Raw genomic sequence first — 14,278 nt, forward strand, 5'->3', positions numbered from 1 at the left:
CTAGGAACCAAGGACTCTTACAGTTAGTGCACATGGAAAAGCCAGAATGTGCTATCAAGCTGCACTTCACAAAGGGAGTTGTCTTAGTTAGGGTTTCTATTGCTATGAAGAGTCACCATGACCATGACAACTCTTATAAAGGAAAATATTTAATTGGAGTGCTTCCCTAACAGTTTCAGTGATTCAATCCACTATCACCACGGGTAGGGAGCATGCCAGCATACAGGCAGATGTGCTACTGGAGTAGTAGCTCAGAGTTCTACATCTTGCAGGTGACAGAAAGTCAACTGAGACACTGGTATCTTGAGCATAGGGAACCTCAAAGCCTACCCCCACAGTGATATACTTCCTCCAAGGCCATATCCACTCCAACAAAGCCACACCTCCTAATATTGCCACTCCCTATGAGATTATGAGGGCCAGTTGCATTCAAACTACCACAGGATGGTATCTGTCAATCTTGATTCCTTGCTCTGAAACTCGGTGGCACATCCCTCAGGACCTTCAAGGCTGGCAGTCACCTCTGTACCTTCATGTCATATGTAAGACCTTAGATTCTATCCCAGGAGAGTGTGTGTGTGTGTGTGTGTGTGTGTGTGTGTGTGTAAATCCTCTGCACTACCATGAGACATCACCACACCAAACTTCTTTGGAATTAGAGCTTCCTTCTGATAATTGTCAAGGGTGACACACTATCTGGCCTAACTGTTATCTCTGGGTTGAGTTTTATCTCAAGCCCCAGATCAGTAACAATCAGTATTAAAATTCAGAGGTGAAGCTGAGACAGAAGCAAAACAAGAACCTGGTTAGGAAATGCATGCAGGATACTTGTTGTTGTTGTTATTTTTGTTTGTTTGTTTTGTTTTTCCAATCCTGACTAAGCCCCTCAACCACGTGCCCAGATGACAGCAACACCCACAATGACAACACTCAAAACAGCCGCGTTCCCAAAGGAGTGAAATTAAGGGTCCCTTGGATTCTGAAGAGCACATATTAGTGAGTTTTTAAGGACTCGGTGGCATTGCATTCCCAGCACAGAAGTGCAGGTCAGTGTTGCTGTCCCTGAAGCCTGGAATAAGCTCAGAATTAGTTGTACCCCAAATTCAGGAGGTAATGCCACAGAGGAGCCTCACACCTCTTCTGAGAAATGCAAACAGCATGCCTCATACCAGACCCTGCTGTGTGGTCACCAAGCACTGAACAGAAAGATGCATGCTTAATGAGTTTTTTTCTAAGAATTTCCCTCCCTGAGGAGGGGAGGGGGGCACACTTCACCTTCAATGCAGCCAAGCGTGATTTCTTGAATAGCAAAAATTAATCTCACAGAAATGTATGATTGGATTAAGAGAGTATAAAAGCTTTCAATGCCCTGGACATGGAGGAGACTTTGTCTCAGTTTAAAGATTTCCTGGAGGTGCAATTACAGAGCCACTGAGAAACAGGGGTGTGACCTTTGCCTTGCCTGGTGTCACAGTGGCACCTGCCTTCCGAAACATTTTGGTGTTCTTCTTGCTTATTTGGATGTGCTCTGTTGGGCGTTGTGTTATTCACAGGCTTTGTAAGAACAAATAAAGCAGGTGTGCAATTTCCTCTTAGAATTCATTAAGAGAAGATGAGAGACTTTAATTATGGAAAAGTCGATAGATTTGACCACGTTAAACATTAAACAAGGGCTAGGGGCATAGCTGGGCACTAGAGCACCTGCCTAGAATCCCCCAGTGGGGGGCTGGGGGTGTGGCTCAGTGATAGAGCCCCTGCCTAGAATCCCCCAGTAGGGGGCTGGGGTGTGGTTCAGTGATAGAGCCCCTGCCTAGAATCCCCCAGTGGGGGGCTGGGGGTGTGGTTCAGTGATAGAGCCCCTGCCTAGAATCTCCTAGTGGGGGGCTGGGGGTATGGTTCAGTGATAGAGCCCCTGCCTAGAATCACCTAGTGGGGGGCTGGAAAGTATGGTTCAGTGATAGAGCCCCTGCCTAGAATCACCAGTGGGGGTCTGGGGTGTGGCTCAGTGGTAGAGCACTTGCCTAGAATCCTACTTGTGAGGGGCTGTGGGCACAGCTCAGACACTGAGCACTTGCTCAGCACAAGCAAGGCCTTGGGTCCCATCCCACTGCACCACCCCCTAATGTGTGAAATTAGGAGGCAAAGAGCAAATTGGTAGGAATTCATGTGACACATCAACCAAAAGATGGATATCACTAATACACAGGAGAAGGTGGATTTGGACTTAGTGAGCCTAGAGGTTCAGTTCTGTTAAACAAGAATGAATAGCCAATGCCAGCAAGCCCTACACCTAAAATGTGATTCTCCTCTCCCTTTGTACAACGGTTTAGCTTTAGAAAAAATTAAGAAGTTGAATTCCCAATAGGACAATAAAATGGGCAAAGGACAAATATTTAATAATGAAATAAAAAAAAGTAACCCAAGTAGGGCAAATTAAGGAGACACTGAGATAAGATGTTTGCTTAATAAATTGTCTATTTGAAAAAATATTAATATTCTCTGTTGGAAAAGTTGCAGGGAAATGGGTATCTTTACACACAGCAGGTAGAATTGTAAATTAGTTAAAACTTCCCGAAGGCAATCCTACAGACATTACAAAAATGTATTACAAAATTACATATCCTCTGACTCACATCCTTGAATTAAAATTTATTTCTAAAAGTTTACCTCAAGGGATCGATGGGAGATACGTGCAAAGATTTCTATATCCAAACACAAACCATAATATATTACACAATAGAAAACATCTTTATAGTGTTATAGAGTTATGGAAGGGATTTTTAGACACATGGTTTATTGCTGCCTTTCTCCCATCCCCATTTCTAATACAGAGGAATGTCTAAGAACATACCAGGAGTGTGTGTCTCAGAATGGCTCAGCTGTCTGCTTTCCCACCACTGGGATAGCTCACTGGGTTAGAGGCAGCCTTGGGCATTTCTTTCTTCTTTCACTGGTTTGTCCATCTATCCAGGCAGACTGCTCCTGAGAAGGAAGTTCAGTCTCCTCAGCCTCCCTGGCCACATGGCTGAGTTCTTGACTTAGAAAATGGGTGGGAAGTGTTATACTCAGTAAATGATCACAGTTGTCTCTGGTCCCTTAGTCTGCTGGATACAAAGTGGACATGGTTTTTGTAGAGTTAAAGATTGTTGAGATGCTGGTGGGTTTAGGGGACTGAACTCCAGTTCTCTACTGGGGTGGTATGCATGCTTAATGGTGGAGCCATCCCTCCAGTCCCAATGTGATTGTTGTTACACAGGGCTAATAATATGTTTGGAGTCACTCAGCTACCAGATGCAACATCTAAGCCACTGAGTCACCAGTCAAGCTCCATTCTGGGCACATGAAATAGAATAGAGTTAGAGCAGACTCCAAGCTCAGCAGACCAGTATGATAAGGCCTTTTTGTAGAGCAGACAGAGAACAGGCCCTAACCTTCTGTTTTTCCTTTGCCTCACAGTTCTCTCTATACATGTAGCCAGAAAGCTCTTGAAAATTCAAAAACAAATAAGTCTAGGCACTTCCCTATGGTCCTTCCTGCAGTGGCTTCCCACAGCATCAGACCCCCAACTTGTCAAGCTTTCTTCTGGCACGCATGCCTCTAATTTCAAACCTCACCCTGATCTACAGATCTCTGTTTCTCTACCAGCTATCCCTTCATGAGCATACACACTAGCAGAAGCAAGGCCATGTCATAATGGTCACACTCTCTCATGTGAAGTATTATTTTATGTCCCTACAAATGGGAACCCCAAAATGCCCCAGATACAAGACAGGGGGAGTCAGAGCCCAGATCTCTCTCTCGGACTCAGAGGTGGCCCCTCAGAGAGCCTGCTGGGAACTCATCAAACCCAAGGTATTTAAATCTAGTTAAGTCAGTCCAGTCCAAGGATCAGTTATGCCTGCCTGCTGCCTGGCTTTTAGACTATGAAGAGCACGGCCGTGAACAGTGTTTTCCTGAGAGAATGACAGCCTTGTTGTGGAGTGTTCTTTGATCCTTGCTGTCAATAACAGAAGAGCCATAATAGTAGCTTGTATTTATTATATGTCTGCAAGAGACTGGAATTCTTGTAAGGACTCATTGGTTACTCATTCATTCATTCATGCATCCATTCATTCATTCAGCTTAAGTTTTGTTGGGATGGGGATTGAAACCTGTCTTGGCACATGCCAGGTAAGCATTTCATCACTGACTTCCAGCCTTGGCCCAACGATCTCATTCTCACAACTAACTACCGGCTGTAATTTTCTCTACCCGGTAAAAGAAAAGGAGTTGAGGACCAAGTAATTTATGTTTGCATGGTGTGCTGGTCAGGTTTTCGTAGGCTTGGTGCAAGCTAGAGTCTCTGAGACAAGGGAATCTCAACTGAGACAGTGCCTCCATCAGACTGGATTGATTGATAGATGATTTCTTGATTGATGATTGGTGGAGGAAGGTCTATCCCAGAGTAGGGCCACCCCTGGGCAAGGGGTCCTGGATGACCAAAGGAAGCAGGCTGAGCAAGCCATGAGGAGCAAGAGAGTATGAAACATCCCTCCCCAGCCTTTGTTTCAATTCTTGCCTCTGGGTTATCACCCTGAAGTCCCTCAGTGATGGGCTGTAAGCTGTAAGTAAAATAAGCCCTTTCTTCCCCAAGTTGCCTTTGGTCCTGGCATTTAGCACAGCAATGAAAAGCAAACTAGGAACATGACTTGTAAATGGATACCAGAATTCAGTTGTGTTTTCCTGCTTTGCAGGAAGGTGGCTAATGCCAGTGGAAGACACCAGACCCTCAGAACCAACATGAGTGCTTCCTTGAACCCTATTCTTTTCTTGTGGAGATAAGGACTTCTTGTGGGGATAACTCATTGTTTTTGCAAACCCGTTCTCTATGTACCTTGTGGAAGTGTCTACGTCATTGTGATACTGTTGATTAGGGAGCCCAGCCTTCCTTGCATCTCATTATGAGCACATGTATACTTAAACCAAGCACTCTGTACAGCTGCATATGTTCGAAACCCTTAAGTGATCGACATTATATCATGCATGTTCATCCCATCATCTATAATATTCATATAAAGATAGGCTCATAACTACTAACTGGGCTACATTTAATAAATGGGATTTTAAAGACTATCAGTTAGAATATGTATGGTTGGCTACTGGCAGTGAGCTTCATGCTCCCATTTTGTCCCCATCTTGGTACTTGCTTACTGACATCCTTGATCCTTAAGCTTGGATCACAGCACGGAGCTTTCCCATTCCCAGTTCCCCAAGGGCTCTCTTACCATTGCCAGTGGTATGACCCCAATCACGTCCTTCTGGCTCACATAGATCTTGGATACCCCCAAGTCAGACGTGATGTCTCCTGGGTATTCAACCTGCCATGTGACAAGCTGTGTGGACGGTGGGTCACTGGGTCCTTCGATCTCGATGTCAATCTGCATGACTTCGTAGGAGGCATCATCCACACTATGGAGTAGGAACAAAGGGAAACAGAGGTGAGTGACTGAGATGAAGAACTCACCTATGTCAATGTGGATTTTCACCAGCACTTGGGTTTGTGTGCTCCAAACCTTGAGCAATTTAAAGACAAGTCATCATCTGCATGCTTGCCAATCCTTTCCAGGGCTCTGACATTATCATTTAAGGGTAGCCCCTTCTTCTGAGTTATTTGGCATCCCCAGAACAGTGGCTGCATTCTCTAAACACCCTCGGACCCATTTTCAGAGCCATTTTCAGAATGGCTCTTTCCTTGTCTTCTAGAAACATCTACATTATTTATAGTGGTCTAATCTCAAAGCCACAGCCAGTTCAGTCAGATGCACATTATTTTAAGGGTGCCATGGCCTGTGTTCTACTGATGGTAAATCAGCACTGCAGGGGAACAGAAGACAGGCAAGGGTGTGGGCTCAGGGATCATCCCACTTCTGATAAACACAGAGACGTCATCAGCTATGACAGGAGTGGTTGTGACAAATGCTAGCGTCTAGACATCTTAGTTCCCATAAGCTCACCTCTGGAAATGGATCCAGGCTAGATGACCAGAACTATTTTAGCAGCCCTTTGCTACTTTCATTAACTGACTACTTCTGTCTCTTCAAAGTTTCCTTCTTGTACAATGTCTGCTCTTCTATGTGACAGGTGAGAAAGAAAATGGTTTCATGCAAGCCTTTCTTGAGGGGAAGATGAAAGAGGTGTAGGCAAGAGCTCAGAGGGGTTGTCTGAGAGGGGCTCTTATGGGAGCATTAGTGAGCAGATGTGTGTCTAGTGACTCAAGTTTTACATCTTCACAAAAGTGCCTTTGAACACTGGCATTTACTATCCTCATGAGCGGTGCTTTTTCATAGAGGACCCAGTTTACGGAAATATGTTGAATGACACCACCCAACATGCAATCTCTTACTTGGAAGCTAGAAAAAAAGCCACTGTGAACACCCAAGGTTAAGATGACTGACTGGAGATCACGAGATTGGATGAACAAAACCCAATATATAAGCCACTGATACAGAAACAAGAGAAAGACCCACAGATACCAGAAACAAGGAAGGCAGAAAAAGTACCCCCACTATACCCCGTTCCATGTCAAGATGCTCATACTGGATTGGTCCTGCTCAAAGCACGTATTTGAGAACAGTGGATACGAGCTATCACTAGAATCTGGCATTTGGATGCTGGAAACTCAAACCAGAAGCTGAATTCAATGTTTCGGAGGGTGAGGATGGGGTGGGCAGAGCACAGTAGACTGTGGACAGGGTACCAGACTTAAGGAGATCCAAAGTGCACAGCCCATCTCCACCACTGCCTAGACAGGAAAAGAACAGAGCTGGTAGAAGCATAAGTAGAACTTGATGCAGAGTCCTGATGGATGCCACAGATGTTCAACAGATCACACAGAGGTGACAGCAGCAGGAGGATGATTATGGTGGTTTCCTCAACACCCTCCACCTCCCTAACACCCACTCTCATCCCTGAAGTCTTACAGAAGGATGGGAAGTATGTAGTGGGATGTGCTACAGTTAATCTAATAGACTGAAAAGGCCAAATGCATTGGGTCTTCCACAGTCCTCAGAGCCTCAGGTACAGAAAGCCCTGCACTGCTTTGGATCACCTCCAGAGCACCAGAGATGGGGTGTAATTTGCAACCTGAAGAAATCAGAGGGAATTCTGGCTAGAAGCGGTCTCTGACTTAATTTGAATGCCTTCCACCACCAGCCCCACTCTCTCAGTGGCAAAGAACATCTTCCTAGCAGGAGGAGATACAGACTAAGAGTGCACTATCTTCTGTTATATTTCTTTATAGTCAAGATATTACTGTGTAGCCTTGGACAGCCTAGAACTCTCCATGTAGATCAGGATGGCATCAAACTCAGAGATCCACCTGTCTCTGCCTTCTGTCTGAATACTAGAAGTAAAGATGTGTTCTACCACACCTAGCTATTTTATTATCCATTTAATTTTATTGTTTAATTATTTTGCTTATTTATTTTTGAGTTGCATTTATTTGTGTGTGTGTGTGTGTGTGTGTGTGTGTGTGTGTGTGTGTGTGTGTGTGCCACCACACATATGTGGAAGTCATGAAAGTGCAGGGGCTGGTTCTCCCATTACATACTTCTTGGGGACAGGACTCAGTTTTTAAGCCTTGGCAGCAAGAGTTTCACCCTCCTCATATACAAAGGCAGAAACATAAGGATAACAGTGGATGTCTTATCAGCAACCCCAAAGCCAGGAAAGTATGGAATACACAACATATTTCAATCACTAAAATAAATCACCTTTAACCAAAGTTGCTATGCCTTGTAAAACTGAGGGAGAAATATGAACATTTCAAGATAAGCAGAGGTCAGAGGTATTGATGACCATCAAGGAGGCATACCATAAAGGAATCCTATAGACACAGGAAGATGACAGATTCTCTATGAGAACACAGGAAATACTATAACATCTCTTGGGAGAAGCAGATGAATTAGAGGGGCACTCTGTCAATACAACACATCAAATCCCAAAGAGGAGGAAGGAAAGAGCTATCAAGAATCCAGCTGTCCTAATTTGCTTTTCCATGGCAGAGACAAAACACTGTCTAAAAGCAATGTGGGGAGTAAAGGTTTTATTTAGCCTACAGGTCACAGTCCATCACAAAGAGAAATCAGGGCAGGAATCCAGAGGCAGGAACTGAAGCAGAGGGAGCTGCTTACTAGCTGCTCATGGCTTGCTCAGCCTGCTTTCTTACAGAACCCAGGACCACCAGCCCAGGGATGGTGCCACCCTAAGAGGGCTGAGCCCTCTACAACAAACATAAACTGATAACATGCCCAGACAGACTTGCCCATGTGCCAACGTGATGGAGGCATCCCTCAAATGAGGTTTCTTCTTCTCTGGTGTGTCAGGTTGACAACTGGAACTATGTCAGAGATCCTTCAAATACACTCTGCGAGCCACAACAGAGAGAAAGAGAGAGAGAAAGGGATTTGTTTCAAGATGCTTTGAAATCAACTTTGCCTTTAGGGTCCTCTGCCAACTCTCTGAGTCCTGTGATGTTTCAGTAAATCAAAGTGGAGGCATGAAAACTAGAGCATTAGCTGTGAACGCATTATCACACGTTGCATTTGGAGAGATCAAACACCACATAGACATTCGACCCTTGAGTGGGAGCAATATTAATAGCTAAGAAGTCAAGTTACTACGTCTTCCAGTCTCCTTTCTGTTGTCCTGATAAAACACTGACAGGGTTTATTTAGCTTACACTTCAAAGTCCTAGTCCATCATTGAGGGAAGTCAGGGCAGGAATTCAAACAGGAACTGAAGCAGAGCCTGCAGATGAATGCAGGTTGGGGGCTTGCCCTCGTGATTATACTCAGCTGGTATTCTTATACAGCCTAGGACCACTTGCCAAGGGAGGGTGCCTCAACAGAAGGTGTGGCCATTCTGCATCAATAATTAATCAATGCAGTTTCTCACAGACATGACCAAAGCCCAATCTGATCAAGACAATTCCTTAGTTTATGTTCCCTGCTCCCTTGACTCTAGGTGTGTCAAGCTGACAACTTAACCAGGACACACCTTAATAACATCTGTATTTGTTCTTCTTTATTATGCATTAGAAACCAATATATTATGGTATGGCCTTAAGAAGCATTCTAGTGAGCCAACTTCAGTCTGCAGCCACCCACGTGGGAGACTGGCTTCTGGGGTGTGTGTGAGTGCTGTGGTAGCATGGTGAAGTGGGTGGGGGAGACAGAGAGTGAAATTTCACTCCCAACTTTAGGCTGCTCCAGATGGTTCTCTGAAGGATAAATTGGTGAAATTTTAGGAAATAAAACATAAAGCCAGAGGTGGAGGATTGGGGTAGGAGGGGGAGTCTAGGACATGAGTGACTTAGGGAACCCTTTGATATATATTGCTAGCACCCCTTGCCATACACTTTCTAAAAGGTCACCCGAGCGTAAGATGTGTGATATTAGGCTAGAAATGGTGGTTCATAGGTTTGTACAGATGTTCCATCCATTCCATTGTCCCCCTGTGCCTGAACCCTAGACTCTAAACGCTTTCACTGCTAATGACCCATGTCTGGCTTTCATTGAATAGTTCCTGTTATGGTTTGAATGTGTTTGAACATTTGGTCCTTAGCAGGTGGCACTGCCTAGGGAGGCTGTGGAAACTTCAGAAGTGAGGGCTAGGGACTGAAACTAGCTACCAGGAGTGGACCTCGATGGTGATATCCACTTCTACCCTCTGCTTCTTGATTAGCCAAGACATGAACAGTTTAGATCACAGGCCACCTGCCATAACATGCCTTCCCTTCCATAACAGACTGTCCTCCCTGAGGCAGTGAGCCACGTAAACTTCAAAGAATTGAGAAAAGTAACTAATAAAATTCTTTTGGAGTTTTTAGAGCCGGTTTACAAGATCTGAATTTGAGGGGTTATTTGCTGGGGCCTCGCCATTTAGCAGAGACTGTTGGTGCTGAAGTTGGATGAACCAGCCCTTGCCTCTAAAGGAGGCAACTTGAGAGCAATTGCTCACAGTCTAGCACCCAGTGTGGCAGCTACACTTTATGGGAAAGGCCATTGTCTTGGGCTGGGTCTTCCCTCATAAAGCCCTCAATAGAAGGTTACAAATACTCCTTCACACATTCATACATTAATAAGTGTTCATCTCATTGGCACTCCTATGGAATATAAAGGAATTTTCAAAATAAGAGGATATTGTCCTGTATAGGTGTTTTTGTCAATTTGACACAGGCTGGGGTGGGTTATCTAAGAAGAAATACCCTCATTTGAGAAAATGCCCCTACCAAATTGGCTTGTAGACAAGCCTGTGGTGTATGTTCTTGATGGGTGACTAATGCCAGAAGGTACAGCCCACTGTGGGTGGTGCCATCCCTGGGCAGATGGTCCTGGACTGTGTGAGGAAGTAGGAAACAAGCCAATAAGAAGCACTTTTCCATGGTCTGTGCTTCAGTTCTTGCTCCCAGCTTCCTGCTCTGACTCCCCGCAGGGATGGTCTATGGTCAGAGGTATAGCCTAGTCAAAATGCTTTCCTCTCCAGGTTGCTTTTGATCAAAGCACTTTGACAACAATAGCAAACAAACTAGAACAGAACTTAGAGGCAATTCACAAATGTTCTGCAGAAACAGCAGTGGGGAATGAATGAAGTTACAGAGGGCCTCACTCCAGGCTCAGCCCCACCTTAGAAGAGCTCCCCACATCACTGCGGTCCTCGCCTTCCGAGGCATTTGGGAAATTTGCATCTGATGCAGACATGAGTGACCAGATGTCTCCCACATGGAAGGACCACTGTTCTCCTTTCCAGTATCCTCTTTCATGTCTCATTCTCAAGATTAAAATGGGGATATTACTCAAGCAAATTGTTTCTCCTTAGACATTATCATGCCATTAAAGTTTTCCATTACTGGCACTTTTTTCCTAACTTCTTCATTACCATTTTCAGTATAAGACCTTTTATGAGTAAGTAAAATATGCACAACTCCTTTAATGTATGTACTTCATAATGAGATTTTTTTTTGTCACTATAAATTTGTCCTCTCATGGACTCTCTTGTGACCAGAGTCATTCTGGGGGACAAAAGGATGGAGGGAAGGACAGAGAGAGGGAGGGAAGAAAAAGAAGAAGAAGAAGTAGAAGAAGAAATAGAGAGAGAGAGAGAGAGAGAGAGAGAGAGAGAGAGAGAGAGAGAGAGAGAGAGAGAGAGAGAACTGGGATTTGGCCACAATGGGCTATGTTTCTCTAAGTCTCATTATGTCCCTCAGCTCACCACCGGTCAGTTACTCTGTCAGCAATTGATATATTATTTCTAGAATTTTCATTGTTGTTCTATTGTTCTGTGGTAGAGACTTCGATTCTAAAGTTATCAATGGAATGTTATGATCAATTAGTAGTCTTATAGCTCCTGAGCTGGGCTTGTACTGATGGCAAAACTGTATGCAGATGCAGCCCTTGCCAATCCAATATTGGCCACAGTAGGAGTAATCATTAGAATTACCTCTACCCAGTGCATCATCCACCAACCCAAAAGACTCACTGTAGAAGCAGAAGTCACAGGTGTTCAGCCTTTGGTGAAGGAGGTCACCGAGTAACATGGCATCATAACAAGCAGAGCCCCATAGCCGTAAGAGTGGGGGGAAAGTCTAAGGGCTTGCTGAGAGAGAAACCTCCCAGGGGAAATTTGTGCTATCAGGAGGTCCAGGGCAGTCATGCAGGGGAAAGCTTGGACTGGAATCTTAAGAGTCCTGGGACTGAGTGGGGCAGGAGGTGCAGGTGAGTGGTTGATAGGAAGGCCATGCAAGTCTTTAAAACTACCCCCAAGCAGCAAGCCATGTTTTCACCAGTCACCTACCAGTCATAGCTTTCTTATGTACCAGTTTTTGAGCTAACATTAAGCATTAGATTGTTAATGTTTGAAAAGAAAAAAGATGATGCAGCATAAAGCACGCGTGGTCTACAAAGCGTGGCGTGTTGCTATCTCACCACTTTCAGGAAAAGCTTGCCAACTTCTGGTCTTTGTCAGGAGAAAAAAAATGACAAATTAATAGCATTTAAAAATAATGAAATGGTATTCACTTCATGACATAGATACTTCTCTAGAAGAGAATGTGAACTAGTCAAGTACTTCTCGCCACTGCTAATAATGAGAAAGTTCATCTATGGGAGTTGACCCTGGGGCTATTCTGGATTGAACAACAAGAGAAGTAGAATGATAGCAGTTTGTATAGCCCTATTATAAAGGCTGCTATTAGGGTGAGAATTCATACACCAGGCTTGGGGGTTTTTTAGGTACTAAAAAGTACCAAATTATTTCAACTGAAATAGAGCAATAGGCCAAGCTTCAGTGGAAAGAAAAAAATAAAAGAAGCAAAGGGACATTCTTTTAGATGAATTACAGGTTTCACAAAATATCTCTGCAGGACCATAGAATGTTAATCGGAGTGGGAGGATCTTTCTTAAATGCAGGCATCCTTCAATATTTGTCATCTTAAGCCCTGCCCTTGCATGCAGAGCAGCAACCGTAGTTTATCATCGGAATGGACAATGACACAGCCAGCCTTGACCCAGGACAGGGTCAAGTCTCCAGAGGAGGACTTGCCTATTTTACTTGATTGACACACAAAATGACTGACAAATAGGGATATGGCAGTGTTAAAAAGTGAAAATCAAAAAGTTTAACCAGTTTGATCCTTTGCAACGCATGTCATCATCTCAAAGTTATGAAGCAGAAGTCCCAGAGAGAAATGTGACAGAGATGGATGCTGTGGGATGCTGTCCTCTGGATAGGACATGGTCCATGCCTTCTTGAAACCTCAGCATCTGTGATTTCTTTGAGGAGACCCACATTTAATTTGTACCACTGACAATTGGTCATGTGAGGGAGGGCTCACATGGACCCACACTTCACAGAGAATGCATAAGCAGACAGCCATTGCTGGCAGGAACACTGCTTTGTTTTGGTGCGATAGCAGTCCATAAGTCGCTTGTTCTCCTGTGAATAACTTCTCCATGGTTCTGTAAGTAACCCCTCACTCATGTTCCTGTAGGAAACCCCTCACCCTCAATCCTGTGGATTACCCCAATTAAACTGCAGCTAGGCTTGCATGAACTTGCTTATTTGTTTTGTTTGTGGTGCCCTGTCTAGGGTGTATAGATTTGTTCATGTCTACCCAAGAAAATGTACACAGCAATGCAGTTACTCATTCAAAATGGTCCTAAATGGAAGGGGTTTTCTTTGCAAGACAGAAACTCTCCCACTTAGACAACGTTTGCATCAGTTTTTAAGAATAAGCCCAACATTCTAATTATATGATCAGTGTATTTGAGATGAAATAACCTTACTTCCTAGGTTCTAAGTTTCATTTATTAAAAGACGAGTTCCCAATCTGACCCCTTTTGTTCCTATTTTAATTGTATTTCCACCTCTGTTTTACCTGGATTGACTTAAATGATCTTTTATGGCGTACTTCACCTGTTAATCCATAGTTCAAGAAGGCTTTTCCATGTTCCAAGGGGTTGGGGGAGCCAAGATGGAGGATGGGAAATTAGCTGTTTGCAAAAGGCAAAATTCTATTTAAAAGCAGCAAGTGCCCTTGACATCTTTGGGGAGCCCCCTGCACTCCCAAAGGGAAAGCATTTTCCACACTTGAGTTGGAATTGCTACAGCAGACAAACAGAGGGAGAAAAATAACACTAAATCTTTCATCTCCACTTCGTGACATTTTCTTAAACATATTCGCTTGGAGATAGAGAGATATTTTATTTTTATACATTTCTTTTTGTTGGAAGATTTTTTTCCCTAAAAACAGAAAGAAAGAAATCCAATCTGTATGCCACAGACACATTAGTATCCTTGCCAGGGCTTCCGACTGTTCTAGACCACATCTTGTCTGCATAAACAGGTACCTTGGATGGCCAGCATTTAGGATGAAGCTTTAGCCCTCAGTGCAACTTGGGCAGGAACTATTAACTCAAGTAAGGTAGATTTGGCAAGAAATGTAAGTAAGCCTATGACATGCAGTTAGTTTCTGAATGTCTAAACTTCTCTTCTTGGGGACTTGAGAAGGGTCTGTGATGGGATAACTTTGTGTGAAGACATTGTCAGCATTCTAGCAGGAGTTTATGAATGTGTGCATTATAAGATATCCCATCATAAAATTTTAATTGGAAACTATTTCTCCCACTATGTCTGGTGACTCTGCTTCCTAGACCTCACTACAACTATTTATTATTTTTAAGTTAGTATAAAGAAAGCAGAGTTTCTTTACATTTCATTTAATCAGAATGTCACCAGGCAG

At 43.8% G+C, this 14,278-nt stretch overlaps 1 protein-coding gene across 1 annotated transcript in view; it reads right to left on the bottom strand.

Annotated features, from left to right (window-relative positions):
• Tmem132d (transmembrane protein 132D) overlaps positions 1 to 14,278 on the bottom strand; it is a 434,330-nt gene that overhangs the window by 167,170 nt on the left and 252,882 nt on the right. Inside the window, exon 4 of the mRNA XM_051204894.1 lies at positions 5,265 to 5,448. Within this exon, the coding sequence (XP_051060851.1) occupies positions 5,265 to 5,448 (184 nt within the window). The remainder of the gene's footprint in view (positions 1 to 5,264; positions 5,449 to 14,278) is intronic.

Source organism: Phodopus roborovskii, unplaced genomic scaffold, assembly GCF_943737965.1.
Source record: "Phodopus roborovskii unplaced genomic scaffold, PHOROB, whole genome shotgun sequence".
NCBI classification, from domain to species: Eukaryota; Metazoa; Chordata; class Mammalia; order Rodentia; family Cricetidae; genus Phodopus; species Phodopus roborovskii.